Raw genomic sequence first — 16,216 nt, 5'->3', positions numbered from 1 at the left:
TTTTCTAAAAATATATCCTGGATATCAGTCCCTTTTCAATTATATGATTTGCAGATATTTTCTCCTAAGTTCAATTTTTCAGTCAAGAGCATGAGCACATCTAACCTGTACTTCATGTTTCACTCTCTCAGAAGCAGCATAATCAGCGGCATGCCAGAGGGTAGGGCCAGTGGGAGTAGTACCTGCCAGGTACAAGCAATAGTGCTTGTATTATCTGCAGGAATTTTTTTAAGAATAATAAAACCAACTAAAAGGAAGTCTGTTTTTTTATTATTATTATTATTCTCCTGAGCCAGCAATTCTAAACAACGACCGGGGTGGAAGTCCTCTTTCTCAGGGCAGATCACCATTCCCGTCTACCCCATGGTACACCACTGCCCCCATATGTCTGGTTCTCCAACTCTTAGTAATAGTCAGCTCTGTCGTGGTTTCTAGTCACATCATCCTCATCCTCCCATTAGAAAGCTTCCTGTCAATGTGTTATCTAATGGTTGTACCTCCATTTACAACTCTGGGCTAAATTGATTATTTAATTAAGGGTTGAAGGTGATAATTGTCTAATTCTATTGTTCCTCCTTCATACTAGCTAGAATTCTTCTATAAAGAAGAGTTTTCCCTCATGAAGCACTTGGTTTCTCTGAAATACACTTCACACAGGCAGTAGTCCTTTAAATATTAGGGTTATTTGTCTGTTGTCTGTAGCTTACAGGTATTTCACCTAGTTTGTCATTTGAGTTTGCTATGATGTTTTTCATCATGCAAAGGCTTTTATTTTTATGTGGTCAAATTTAGCAATATTGACTACTTCAAGATTTTGAGACTAATTAAGAAAAGTGTTCCCTGTCCCCAGGTTCAAAGGAAATCACTCATGATTTCTTCTAATCTGCCATGGCTCCATCGTTACATTTAGATCTGTAAATCATTTGGAATTTATCCCAGTGTCTATTTCAAGACACAGATTCAATTTTATCCTTTCTCCTTAGAGCTATCAAGGTATTCCAAATACCATTTTTCTTTTCCTTTTATATAGACTTTATTTTTTAAAGCAGGTTTAAGTTCATAGCAAAATTATACAGATAATAGAGTTCCCCTATGTCCAGTATTCCAGCCTCCTTCAAATCCCCACCTGGCACCAGAGTGGTACATTTGTTATAACAGATGAAGCTACATTGACACATCATTATCACCCAAAGTCCACAGTTTACATTAGGGTTCACTCTTGGTGTTGCACATTCTGTGAGTCTTGACAGGTGTATGATGACATGTATCTACCATTATAGTATCATGGTAAAATAGTTTCACTTCCCTAAAAATCATTTGTGCTCTGGCTGTTCATCCCTTCCTCTTCTCTATCCTGGAAACCATTCATTTTTTAAACTGTCTCCATAGTTTTGCCTCTTCCAGAATATCAGTTAGTTGGAATCATATAATATATAGCCTTTTCAGATTGGCTTCTTTCACTTAGTAGTATCCATTTAAAGTTCCCCCATGTCTCTTCAGAGAAGGCAATGGCGACCCATTGGGAGTACTGGAGTACTCTTTGAAAATCCCATGGACGGAGGAGCCTGGTAGGCTGCAGTCCATGGGGTCTCAGAGTCGGACACGACTGAAGGACTTCACTTTCACTTTTCACTTTCATGTATTGGAGGAGGAAATGGCAACCCACTCCAGTGTTCTTGCCTGGAGAATCCCAGGGGCAGAGGAGCCTTGTAGGCTGCTGTCTATGGGGTCGCACAGAGTTGGACACAACTGAAGTGACTTAGCAGCATGTCTCTTCATGGTTTGATAGCTCATTTCTTTTTAGAACTGAATAATACTCTGTTCTCTGAATGTGCCACAGTTTTTTTATCCATTCACCTGAAGAACATCTTGGTTGCTTCCAAGTTCTGGCAATTATGTTTAAAGCTGCCATAAGCATCCATGTGCAGGTTTTTGGTGGACATAAATTTTCAACTCCTTTGGATAAATACTAAGGAACATGATTGCTGGATCTTATGGTAAGAATATGTTTAGTTTTGTAAGAAACTACCAAAATGTCTTCCAAAGTAACTGTACCATTTTGCATTCCCACCAACAATGATTGAGAATTCCTGTTACTCCACATCCTTGCCAGCATTTAGTAACATACACCATTTATTTTAAGTATTCATTTCACACCCCCTACATTGATTTGAGACCTGTCTTTAGTATGTGCTACATTTTAATATTCATTTGGGTCTCTTTCTAGATTTTCTATTTTACTATTGGCTTGTCAGTCACTTGTATACCAATACCACACTGTTTTAATCATGAAGGTTTCATAAGTTATTTTAATACCTAGGAGAGCTACTCTTCCCATTTAGCTTTTCTTTTTCAGAGTTTTCTTGGCCATACTGCTGTTTTATTCTTCCATAGGAACTTTAAAATCAGGGTGTCTAGCTCCAAATTAAAGACCAGACACACTTTTCTGAAAAGAGCAATAGAAAATGCTCTTATCTTTTGGAATCAAGTTGAATTCATAAACAAAGCTAGAATTAACATCTTTATGATTGAGTTTTCCAGCCCAAGAACATGGAATGTTTTTTCTATGTATATTACCGATATGGGGTGTTTTTTTTCTTGTTGTTATACTCATTTATATGTTAGTGCACAGTTCTTATTAAATATATGCCTTGATATTTTTATCATTGTTTTAAATATAGTCCTTTCTTCCAATATATTTTTCAACTGGGCAATGTAAATATATATTAAGGTCATTGACTCTGTATTTAATTTTATATACTATAAATTTCCTAAATTACCTTATTTATAGTTGTTTTTACTTTATTTTCTTTTGGATTTTTTAGACGTGGAATTATATCATTTGCAGATAGAAATAGTTTTACCTCTTCCATTCTAGTTCCTGTGTCTGTAATTTTTTAGACCTTGTCTAATTGCATTGGATAATATGTTCAGTACAATGTCAATGGTAGTGGTGACAGTCTTGTTCCTGACTTTATTGGGAATAACATGAAGTAAGAATCTGACCTTCATCAGGAATAGCATTAAGTAAAAATCTGACTTTCAAGTTCACACATGCACAAGCACACCTTGGAGAAGCTACTGTTTGAGCACATTCTGTTTTTAAAGAAAAGATAGTGTCACATAACATTGAATAGACACTCTGTGTAGAGTTGGTCTTGAATGAATCTGTGTTTCTCAGTGAGAGTTAAGAACTGCATGAAATTATAAAAGTCTAAGAGAAATTCTAAAGCATCCGTTAGTTTCTACTTTATTGAGAGTTATTTGGGTACTTTTTTAAGTCATAAGTGACGATTAGATTTTTTGTGAAATACCTTTTTGGCATTGTTGAAAATGATAACATAATTTTTCTCACATATTAATATGATGAATTGTACTGTTTGATTCCTTAATAATGAGACACCCTTGAATTTGGTCATAGTGTACTCTTTCGTTAATGTGTTGTTGGAGTCTCTTTGCTAGTATTTTATTTAAGATTTTTGTATCTATAGTCATAAGGGTAATTAGTCATATTCTTTTTTATCAATGGCTTTTCTTTTAGTAATAAAAGTTAGGTCCAGTATATCAGAGAAGACCATCACATAGTCCATTAAGATCAATAAATCCTTAAATTTAATGTGGTTACTTTATACTCGGAAACAGAAATTTCCCAGGCACAGTGTAATGCCAGTTTACAGTGCAGCCTATAGTCAGTCCTCATTTCTATATTTGTCCTTCTGCCTCTTGGGTTATTATAAGCTTAGATTTCTGAATGCATAGGCATCCTTGGTGCCTTAAATTAATATATGACATCCTTTGTCTCTCTGTGAATGTAAGCCAGGGTCTTCAGTTTCTCATAAATACATTTCTAGCTGAAACTCTGTTTAACCCAAAGTTATGCCTTCCACAGCAAGAATATTACATCTGAAGTTTCTCATTAATACCCTTTTACAGTATCTTCTACAAGATCTCTGTATGCTAAGGATTACATTCTATAGTGGCGGCATCAATTTTATATTATGGAGACATTCTGATCCATTTTAGATGTTCCATTAATTTGTTTAAAGCATAATTAGTAGACTCTAGCAGCAATGTTGGAGTAAGAAGGGCTCAAATATGTAAAGAAAAGCCAAAGCTCATTGTTTTAATGCACCCCCACGCGCACCTTAAATCATCTTCTATCAGTGGTTTACTTGTCCTGTTAGATGTGCTTAATCAAAGTGAGACCAAATGCATGCTCTAAATAAAACTCTCTAGAAGTGCTTTCATCAAGACTACGGTTTTCCCCCCATTTGTCTCTTACAGAGGACATAAAGATAAGATATTTGTGGTCAAGTGTAATCCACACCATGTTGACAAGCTGGTAACAGTTGGGATCAAGCACATCAGATTCTGGCAACAAGCAGGTATTGTTTGGGTTTATCACTTCTGTGGTTGAAAGTTTTACTGTAGCTGGGAAAAAAAAAACAACAACCCACCACCACTACCTAGCCTCTCTCTGCAATCTAAAATTAAAATATGCCTAAAAGATGTTTGCTCCCAAACAACGTCTGAGCTGTGAAGCTTAGAACACTCTGTGTGATGCTATGCATATTCATCAGTGTCTAGAGAGTTTTGGAAACATTGTGCTCTGAAAATACTTATTTTTATATTCCATCATTGTTCTGAAAGCAGTGATTATGTTGGACTACTGAGCAGGAAATAATCACTTTAGTTGGGTGGACAAAAACTTTTAGGATTTTGAGCATTCTCTTTTATCACTACATTTAGCACATGAATTAACCCCAACACACACACTTCACTGTACACTACACACACACACACACTGTACACTACACACAGTAAGTGGTCAAAATAAATACTTGTGGTTTATAATGCTGATAATAGGGATGAGTAAATAATAGGACAAAACATGGAAGAGTATCTTATTCTTCTAATAAGTCAGGCCTTTTTATTAGGATTGTTTCTGAATTCTTAGTATTGGCTCTAGTATGAAGTCCAATCTTTTGCTGGACAAAACATAAATAAGCTACTGCTTCAGTGCTTTCTGCTTTTGAAGAAAAGGTCATGGCACCCACCATGTCTGGAGAGTCAACCTGCATACAGTTGTCTGGGATGAGTTTAGGTTTCTCAGTGCTAGTCAGAAAGTTCAGGGAAATGTGAATATATAAGGAACAAACCTGATGTTCTTCTCCTACACAGGGATTCAGTTTTCTCACCTTGAAGTTGCCATAATAAAAATCGAGGCAAAAGATACACAAAACATGTTTACATTTTACCTTACAGCTGCTGCTGTGTTCATTCTTTGGTCAGCATTCAGGAAGACTTGCCTGGCTTCCTGGGGCACTTAGTCACTCCTCCCTCTGGCTGGCACAAACCTTGCCCTGAGCCTTGCTTACTTAGAGGATTATATCACATTCTCTCCCCAGCCAGACCTTGAGTTCCTTGAAGGCAGGAACTGTTTCCTTTCACCTTTATAGCCTGATGTTGACCACTATGCCTGCCACAAAGTAGGGATTCAACAAGCACTGAATTAATGCGTGAAGGAGAAAACCATTTATAATGTTTTTGTTATGATGTTTTCCACCATTTTTATATACCTTTATGTAGACACATGGGACTTCCCAGGTGGCCCAGTGGTAAAGAATCCACCTGTGATGCAGGAGACACGGGTTTGATCCCTGAGTCAGGATGATACCCTGGAGAAGGAAATGACAACCCCTTCTAGTATTCTTGCCTGAGAATTCCCATGGACAGTGGAGCCTGATGGACTATAGTCCATGGGGTCGCAAAAGAGTCAGACATGACTTAGCGACTAAACAAAGCAATGTAGACACACTGGATGGATTTTTCACTGAAGATAGTCATTCTAAATGCTCATAGAAGATGTCAGTTTTTCAAAAAGTATTAAGTACTCTTGGTCCACTCCAGGTGGGGGCTTCACCTCTAAGAGAGGAATTTTTGGAAGTGTTGGAAAATTGGAAACAATGATGTGTGTTTCTTATGGGCGAATGGAAGATCTGGTGTTCTCTGGAGCAGCTACTGGAGATATTTTTATTTGGAAAGATATTCTTCTACTGAAGACAGTGAAAGCTCATGACGGGCCTGTGTTTGCTATGTATGCATTGGATAAGGTATGGTCTATTTTCCTCATTAGCTTTCTAGAACTTTAAATTAGGCTTAGCAAGGTCCACACCAAGAGGGTGCCTGTGTGTAAAAACAATGCTCTCTGTATTAGGATGTAGTTGTCACAGATGGAGGTGAAGCACAAGTAGTCTTTAAATTTCTCTTCCCTTTATAAGTATTTCTTTATGTGCAATTTGTCTCTTCTTTTTTCATACTTATTCCTCCTGGCTGTCACTCCTAAGAACTCCTTAAGAAGTGCTGAGATAAATGTAGGCACACAGTAGCAAGAGTCCGAGAAATATTTCCATGCGGTCTTCCTCTTCAGTGGCATAATGAGCAGAGATCTGGAAGTGCGTAATAGCTGGGTTATTGTCCCTCCCATCAATTTGACCTGAAGATATATTGATAACCAGCTTGTTCCTGTGTAGACAGGCTCAGCTTTAATAAGCGTATCAGAGTCCTGGATGTGTTAGTCAGGATCATCCAGAAAAACAGAACCAATAGGAGATATACATATACAAAAAGGAGGTTTATTATAAGGAATTGGTTCATGTGGTTTTGGAGGCTGAGAAGTCTCACTAAGCCATCTGCAAACTGGAGACCCAGAAAAGCTGATGGTGTAATTGAGTTCAAGTCCAAGGGCCTGAGGACCAGAGAAGCCAATGGCGTAGATCCTAATCTGCTGGGAAAAGATAAGATGTCCCAGCTTAATCAATCAGAATAAAAGGAGGGCAATTTTGTCCTTCCTCTACCTCTTGTTTTACTCAGACTCTCAAAGGATTAGATGATGTCCACCCACACTGGGTAGGGCAGCTTAATGAGTCTACCAGTTCAAACACTGATCTCATCCAGTAACACCGTCTCAGACACACACAGGAGTCGTATTTAATCCGAGTACCCTGCGGCCAGTCAGTTGACACACAGTTAACCCTCACACCAGCTGTATTTCTCTTCAGGCTTGTCTTTGTCCTGATCAGTCCAGCTAACCTCCTGCCTTGCGGTGGTGTTGTTCTTTCTAAATAAAGATCACACTGGGGACTTCCCTGGCAGTACAATGTTTAGGTTCCACTGCAGAGGGCATGGGTACCATCTCTAGTCAGGGCACTAAGATCCCATATGTTCAAGGTATGGCCAAAAAAAAAATTATGTTTAGTGTAAAAAGATCTTACTTACCTTCAGTGCTCTTAAAACACTTCCTTCAATCAATTTGCCAGAAAATAGAAGTGTTTTATTCACTGCTAGTTTTGCGGATGGTACCAGTTTTTGCATGCTTTCTGACCTCCAAACAGCCTAAGCCACCCAATACAGCATAGCAAGAGATTTATTTTGCATTTGCTTATTCCCGGGTAAATATGCTGATCCTGCTATAGAAGTAAGTTCCTGTTAGATGTGTAACTACAGGGATTGTTTTAGTGGTAAAGCTGTTTTTCACTAGCAATTTGTTTTGGTTAAACTGCAAATTTTAGAAAAGATTAAGGCAGAAAGAAAAATTTTGTAGACTCGGAAGTTGATGTGATATAACATGTTTAAACTCTTTTATTGCTTGGTAACTTAAGCTTAAAGATCATGGGAAAAGGCAGGAATATCATATTATAATATACTGCATTTAGATTTAATTTTGGGAGTAAATGTCTATAGGTTCACCATCTATAATGAGGATAAATAAGGATATTTAAGCTATTTAATGTAATAAACTTCAAAATATTATTTCCTTTTGAACATCATTGAAATGAAGTAAATTAAAAGTTTCTGAGAAAGCAGAATGAATTACTCTTTTTAATTTTCTTTTTAAAAAATTTCTAAGAGCAGTTGGTAGTTGCCAAAAAGGAAAACTAATAAGGCCAAGAAATCATAAACTTAGAATAAGAATAAAGATCATTGCCTAGCAAAAAAGTATCCAATATGTTAGGCTTTATACTTTCCAGGTTTTATAAAAATTAATCTGAATCTTAATTATGGTAGAAATTGATATCTCATGAACAGAAGAGCAAGATATTCTTGTTACATGAAATACTTAAGTTATTCGTAATAGAAAAATAATGATATTTTTCCTGGAAGTAAATATTTAACAATCATTTTTGATCGTGACATTAATTCCAGTTCATTCAGCATGAGCATATGAGATATCAGAAACTCTGCAAACCTTGAGGCTGGTCCTATTCTCTGGCAGTTCACATCCCAGTCAGGGAACTGGGCACAGAAACAGCCATCTGTAATCCAAGGTGCTAAATTCGAATCAGTGGTCTGGAGAAAGTGAAATGGACACACAATGAGAAAGTGTTTAATGGTGCTAGAGAAATGAGGAGAGATGTGTCCAGAAAATATTGTGTTATCATCAGGTTTTTCAGTCTCCATACTTAGGAAGAAAACAGACAAAGTTTCTTTACCCAAGGGGAAATCCTTTTGAGGCTGGGTGGGCCCTTGTCACTTTGATGTGTATATAATCCTTCTGATGTGTGCCTTCACAGGGTTTTGTAACAGGTGGAAAGGATGGAATTGTGGAGCTCTGGGATGATATGTTTGAAAGATGCTTGAAGACTTACGCCATTAAAAGAGCAGCCTTGTCAACTAGCTCAAAAGGTGCCACTCCCGAGTATGCAATGGAAGTCTTTCTGTTCATAGGAATGAAAAAGATAGTAATAAAGTTCTTAGAAAACCATGACCAAGTCAACTTTCCCTTTTTGTTCCACATTCAGAGCTTGTGGCCATTGGTAGAAATATCAAAGAGGATTGCCTAGTACTTAGTACTTTGGAACTATAAAGACAGAATTTATATAATCACTATAATCATTTCATTTTTGTTATATTAAATACAACATTTATAATATTAAATGCAATATTTCCCCTCCTCAGGCTTGCTTTTGGAAGATAATCCTTCAATCCGTGCCATCACTTTGGGACATGGACATATCCTGGTGGGAACAAAAAATGGAGAGATCCTGGAAATTGATAAAAGCGGCCCAATGACACTGCTTGTTCAGGTATTGTGTTTGCACGTGTCCTAAACCACAGTTCACATCAGAGCTGGAGCCAGGGTGAGGCAACAGGAGGCCCTTAGGGTACCGAATTAAAGGAACTTGCCAAACTTAATTTGCCTGATTAAAGATCAGGCAAATGCTGTATTATCTATTTCTATATAACAAACTGACACAAACTTAGCTTGAAAGAAAAACATTCATCATCTTATGGTTTCTTTGTTGGTCAGGAGTCTGAACAGTTTAACTGGGTCTTCTGGTTAAGCTTTTGTAAGGCTGTGATAAAGGTCAGGGCTGTGGTCTCATCTGAGGCTTCACTATGGAAGGATCTGCCTCTAAGACCACTCAGGTTGTTGGCACAGTTTTGTTCCCGTGAGTGCAGGACTGAGGGCTTCTGTTTCTTGCTGGCTGTTGGCCAGAGGCCACCCTCAGCTCTCAGAAGCTGCCTGAAGTTCCTTATCACGTGGGGCTCCCCCAACGTGGCTGCTTGCTTCCTCAAAGCAAGCAAGGGAAAAAGAAAAACAATGCCTTTAAATAATTTGAAATAACATAATCGTATCATCACATACATGTAATACACCCACCCCCTTTGCCATATGTTATTGGTTGGTAATAAGGCTATAGGAGGGGCGTCCCTGGTGGTGCAGTGGTTAAAAATCTGCCTGCAATGCAGGAGCTACAGGAGACACAGGTTCAATCCCTGGGTCAGCAAGATCTCCTGGAGAAGAGCATGGCAACCCACTCCAGTATTCTTGCCTGGAGAATCTCGTGGACAGGGGAGCCTGGTGGGCTACAGTCCATGGGGACTGAAGCGACTTTGCACACAAACACCCGCAAGGCTATAGGACATTCAGAGGAGGTGATTATACTGAGTGTAAAAACCAGGAGGCTCCTAAGGGTCACCTGTCCAGCACAGTCTGCCCTCTGGCCACCAAGTATCATGTCCCTGCCACATGCAGAATACATTCCCACTCCCAGGATCCCCAGGAGCCTTATCCCATTAGAGCATCTATTCAGAGTCCATAATCTCATTTTCTGAATCAGGTTCAGGTGTGGATGGGGTTTCTTGGGTCTATTTCCTCTCAGTCTGTCAAAAATTTGGCAAACTAAAAAAAATTATTTGCTCTGCACACACCAAATATATGTCTCTTTAGGTTTTGTGCATCATTCCAGTCTCAGCCTCAGTTCACATAAACATATAACATACTCCTTACCCTTCCTCTCCCCTCAAAAATTTGATTCAGATAATACCAGATTAAAATAAGCATCAGCAGTATCCCCAAAGATCCAAGAAGTGATCACATGTCACCTGAGGAGTGACATGTGTCTTTGGAGGTGATGAATAGATCATAGTTAGAGGTGGAAGAGGCCTGGGCAGGGACGAGGGGGTGGGTTCAGAAGGTGGAATGGAAGGAATCTGCACTGCTTATCTAAGCTCTGGGACCTCTGTGGGTCCAGTGGAGGAGAACTGCCTCCTTCCCTCACCTGATGCCTGCCTGCAGGCTTGCTGTGTTAGGGCTGACCCCCAAAATCCCACTGAAAGGGGCCCTCTGATTTGCTACGTCTGAGAGCCGGCCTGCACACACATCAGGTTTTAAAAATGCCTGTGTGCAGACCCCACCCTGACTATCTTGAATAAAAATCCGTGTTTTAACATTTTTTCTGTATTAGAAACAAATCTCAGAAGCTCTGTAGCTGATGGCGCCAGGCAGCCCAAGTTGAGAATTGTGCTGAGGTGCGACCTTGAGAAGGGGTGATGTGTTTGTTCTCCAGCTGTTCTTACCTTTCTTTCCCTTTCTGGCCATGACTATTTATTTAATTTTATTGAAAATGCAGTGTTTCTTTTCAATCCCCAAATGTTGGAGACTTTAAATTATTTACTACATGCTATACTGCTAAATATGTAAGATTTGTGCTATACTACGGATTTAAACATCAATTTAAGGTTCAAACTCTAATATTTTCTCAAGTTAAAAAGTAATAGAGTTGAACTAATTTTGTCTAACTATGTTGTAAACTCAACAACAAAGTCTTTTCACTTTTTCATTCTCTTCGATTCTTTCCTGTATTTGTTTCTATCATTCTATTAATACAGTTATCCAAGGGTGTCATTTATTGAGCACTTGACTGTGTGTCAGGCAATAAATACCTTTGTGCAAAATTCCCTCTCTCATCTCCACAACAGATTTGTTCAGTGGTAATTGTTTTATAGATGGAGGGCCTAAAGCCCAGTGAACTTCCCGCAGCCACATCTTAAGAACTGAAGAGTTGGGATTCGTACCGAGCTTTGTCGAGTACCAGAGCCTTTTCTTTGTCTCTCCACCAGACTGTTCTCCACACCTCTCAGCGTGGAGACTGCATGAACACAGTGCAGAAGGCGCGGCCCCCTGAGCCCTGGGCAGGCAGTGGAGCTGGGAGAGCCCTCTTCTCTCTTTACACGCGTGCCATTCTTTCCCTTTTATCTCAGCATCTCTCTTTCATCTTCTGGTCCATCAGTCATTTGCCTTTTTCTCCTGGGTGGAACTCAGTAGTTCAGTTCAATCACTGTTTGTTGTGGCCCTGCCAAGACCAGCCCTATGCTGTGCGCTACCCAGGATAGAGTAGGACTGCTGAAGGGGCTGACAGCCCTGTTCTGAGAGGTAGACCCCGAGGGAAACCTAAGGAACAGTAGAGACAGTGTGGTTAAGACCATCAGCGATCCTGCTGTGGGAAGATGGCAGAACCACTTTTACAGTGTCAGTAGCTCAGCAAGTCAACATCCCTTGGTGTAGATTGCTTTTTGTTTTTTTAAGAGAGTAGAGGAGGAGAGAAGTGACAGGAGGTGAGTTTTGAAAATCCCCATTATATATACTTCGAATATAATCAACTTTCAATTGTGCAGCTGGTTATTATCAGCTTTAGGGAGGTCAGGAGGAAAGGAAGGTCCAAGCTCATTTCCTTGTGCCATTCAGGAGACTCCCTGCCCACCTCACTCGCTGTCCATCCCTATGTTATACAGAATCAAAGTACACAGTCACATTAGATTAAGGAAATACAACTTTTAAATCAAATATATGAGGCAGTGATTTGAAAGGGTCTCAGAGCCCCACAACCCTGTCCTCAGTGTACCAAAGGACTTGGTCTGTTAAAGAACTTCAGGCAGATGCTGTCTAGGGGGAACGAGAGAGGGCTCACACCTGACCCATCCTCAGACCATAGCCTTCAGTGTGGGAGGCTTCCCAAGGGAAGAAAACTAGAAAACTGGGGGTATAAGGTGCTCCAAATCTAATAAAAACAGTATCTACACCCTTCTCAGCTATTTGAATGTCAGCAGTATTGAGAACTTTGTATCTTCTGCCAAATTACTGTTTTGCTCAAACAGCTTCCCAGTGAAACTGGAATCGTCCAGTTTCTCTTTGAAGAGCCACCTGTTTCCCCAAAGCATTCCAGCTACAAACACCTTTCAGATGCCTGTGTATGGTCTTCTTTTTGCTTTACTAAGCAAAGCCTTTTTATAATTAGCCACTAAAAGCAGAAATTCAGTAAACAATCTGGTCTGTTTTATTGTTCCTTGTCTAATCTATTCTTTACACTGCTTTAGTGAGTGATAAGTTAGAAGAATCAGATTCATTTTTCTCCCTAATTATTCATTCATTAAATATATTGCATCTCAGTTATTATTCTAAGCCAGCTAAGTGTGTTTGTGGTAAGACATTGGCATGTGGAACTGGTCCAATGCCTATCAAGCCCCTTTCAGTTTTCTATGATCACTGGATAGAAAAATTTGTGAACAAATGCTGACCCTGAGTAATACCCAGGATACTGGAAATAAAATTTTAGATCTCTCTAGTTCTGCTCTGCCAAATGCTGTACACAGAACTGAAATAGAATTAATTAGCAAGAATATTACTGTCCAATTCCTCTGATAATAGATAAATGGTACCTACATCTTTTAGAATATGGTTTTATGGAAGAAAGTGGTTTGTGTCTTTGTGACCAAACTATTACTAGAAGATACATATATACTGTGTTTATTCAGTGTCAAATCACAGGATAAAATGAGGACCGTTCATTGTTCACTAGGATGCTTCTACATGAGAAGATGTTTGCCATCATATAAGCAAAACTTAGCAACGTGAATCCATCCTTTGCTTTTCAGATGAATGCTTTAGTATCATGTAGGCCCAGCTTTAGATTCGAGTTCAAGTGAAAAATTTATTCAGTACAATCATTTTGGCTCAAGGAAGCTCAAACTGTGTGTGTTCCTATTTGAACCTGTTTGGAATTCTCTTGGGAAGGGCTTGCTGAGAAGCATTGAACTGATTTTTGTTGCCCCATTTCCTTCCTCACAGGGGCACATGGAAGGAGAAGTGTGGGGCCTGGCAGCTCACCCGCTCCTGCCCATCTGCGCAACAGTGAGCGATGATAAAACCCTCCGGATTTGGGAGTTATCCTCCCAACACCGTATGCTGGCAGTGAGGAAACTCAAAAAAGGTGCATATGTCACCTTACACATCTGTGAAAGTGTTTACAACCACAAGTATTGAATTCATTCACCCATTCATTCAACTAATATTTACTGTGTGTGCCTATTATATGCTCCCAGATATGCTGGGAAACGGGGATTTAGTGTTTGTTGCTACAGATATAACTAATCACATGGAGGATGGTTCCAGAAGGCTGGCCTGATCCATCCGTGCCCAGTTCTATTCTTTATTTCCTTGCACTGCATAGCCATTTGCCACCTGGGGGCAATATGTCCTTCCTCTTCTCATCTGAACTGTGGGAGTCAGTTGAAACTCATCAGCTTGTAAAGAATGGTGTTTATTTTTATGTCTAACAGTCTTCGGAACTGATTTTATTACTGGAAAAGGAAACTTGGTTTAAAAATAATAGTTAACCATAAGAAACAGATAAATATGTATTAAACACCTATATGCATGAGAACCAAGAGGTATACCAAGAAGTAGAAATTCAGCAAACATTTATTGAGCAGCTTCTATGTATCAGACACTGGGGATCCCAGGAGGAACAGCCACATCTCTAGTGTCAGAGATGGACAAGATTTGAACAGAGTCCCAGCAACAGCTGGTCCATTCAAATTGGGTAATTTGAAGAGTCTCAAAACTGGACTCTTTATGAAGGGGTGGGCAGGGTGTAGGGAAATGACCAGGGTTTGTGCAATACAATGCAACTAGTAGTAGCTGGTAACCACTGCCAGCCCCGGGCCTGAAGGGACAAGGGGAGGAACAGATGAGAGTGAGATGGCAGCCTGGCAGGAGGGGGTAACCGTCCAGCCCAGAGGCTTAGACAGCAAGCGGTGACCCCGCAGGGAGGCAGCCAGGGGAGAACATGCCCCAACCTCCCTACCCTCTATCCTTTCTTCCCTAGTACCCTCCCTCCAGCCTCTGGTCATGCTCCCCCTGACCAAACTAATCAGAAGCCAGGGGGCGAGGGAGCCTGTTGGTAGAGTCCATGCAGGCCAGCTCCAGGCACAGAGCAGGGTGGAGAGTGGGTGAGGACAGACAAACAGAAGATCTCTGGCACAAACAAGGTGTCACGGAGGCTCGGGGTAAGGCCTATGGCCAGAGACAACCCCACTGGGGAAAACGAGAGCCGAGGCTCAAAGGATTTGTGAAAGTTAAGACAGGAAAGGGTAAGATTGGGGCCTGGCCCCTAGAGTATTTGTGCTGGGTACTTTTATGGATAGACATGGGGAGACGAGTCTAGGGGGATAGAGTGAGAAGAGGTGTCAAGACGGTGGTGATGATAATGACAGTGGCTGACACCGCTGAGCCAGTAACTGTGCTAGCACTTGGCCTGTGGTCTTCATGAGAACCCGGTGAGTAAGGCCTCTATTGCTTCCACTTAGAAATTAGGAAACTGAGGCGCAGAGCACTTAAGTCGTTTGCCCAAAGTTGCACAGCTAGTAAGTGATAGATCTGAATTCAGATCCAGGACTGTGTCTTCAGAGGGCACACCTGTGGTCACTGCATGACGCCGTCTCCCTCCACCATGTGGATACACTTTACACTCGACTTCTGGGCCTTCATAAGTGGTGGAGGGAGCCAGGATTCAAATCCAAGTCTGACTCCAAAGCTCATGCTCTTATCTACTACAGAGGTGAATAATCAGGCTACTCATTTGTGTCGGGGAGAATAACAGACCAAGTACTCACTGTGAGTACCTTGACTATCATCCAATGGACTTTATTCACCAGGTTAAAAATTAGTTCAGAAGAACAACCAACACCTGTGAGATAGGGTGGCCATTCAACTGAGTTTATAGCTGGTGTCCTGGTATAATTATTAATAGCTTTCCCTTTCACTCTCGGGTATCCTGGTTTGTGCAATAAATTTTTATGCTTGACCTAAGCCTGATGACTCTGCTAAAGGGCAGGTTGGTCTTTCTGTTCTTTCAGCACTAGCACAATGCCTGATTCATAGTAAGTAAGTAACTGCAAAGTGAATGGATGAAGACAAGAAGGAAGATAGACTTTAGATGAGCCCATTTAAAGTTACTGGTATGAATGTGGCTTTTCAGCCTGTTGGAAACAGTGGATGGGGACGGAGGAGTGGAAGCTCAATTTGGAATGTCTTAGCACAAGGCTGCATGACTGTCCCATCCTGGGGCTGTGCTTACCAATATCTTGACGGTGAAAACCAGGCCAAGGAGAGGACATATCCCTAAATAGGATTCCTATTTAACATACTCCATACTCCGCATTCAGAAGTGCCTCCCATGACCCTGCAAAGTGTTAGAAAGCATTTGTCATGTAGTCCCCTCAGCCCAGTACTGGTTAGTTTTGCAGACACCTTTGGAGAAAATATCCGTACTTCATTCTTCTCGTGACAGAAGAGACAGGAATAAAATCTTCCACCTCTAGAATTATGCATTATAATCCACGGATCAGAGATTAGACTAAAAGTAAAACAACAAGGTGCTCCAAAGCAAATTTTGTACATAAGGCATGGTATGAAAAAATAGTTTCTGGAAATTTTGTCCCATTCTTAAGTATCACATCTTGGGAGAAGAAATACTAGTTATATGAATCCTTTATTCCTTTCCCCTCTTCACTCCACTTGTCACTTGAAAACTCAGGTCTTTATATATGAAAAAATGAATGGATAAACCTCAGAGAAATAGAACACTTATTT

The 16,216-nt window shown here is 40.2% G+C and overlaps 1 protein-coding gene across 1 annotated transcript in view; it reads left to right on the top strand.

The window, feature by feature from the left end:
• The window catches only part of EML6 (EMAP like 6), a 274,839-nt gene that overhangs the window by 198,808 nt on the left and 59,815 nt on the right, over positions 1-16,216 (top strand). Inside the window, exons 17-21 of the mRNA XM_061155430.1 lie at positions 4,285-4,385; positions 5,911-6,113; positions 8,574-8,685; positions 8,959-9,086; positions 13,412-13,553. Coding sequence (XP_061011413.1) covers positions 4,285-4,385; positions 5,911-6,113; positions 8,574-8,685; positions 8,959-9,086; positions 13,412-13,553 — 686 coding nt within the window. The remainder of the gene's footprint in view (positions 1-4,284; positions 4,386-5,910; positions 6,114-8,573; positions 8,686-8,958; positions 9,087-13,411; positions 13,554-16,216) is intronic.

This window comes from Dama dama, chromosome 11 (genome assembly GCF_033118175.1).
Source record: "Dama dama isolate Ldn47 chromosome 11, ASM3311817v1, whole genome shotgun sequence".
NCBI lineage: Eukaryota > Metazoa > Chordata > Mammalia > Artiodactyla > Cervidae > Dama > Dama dama.
This window is presented reverse-complemented; position numbering and strand designations above follow the sequence as displayed.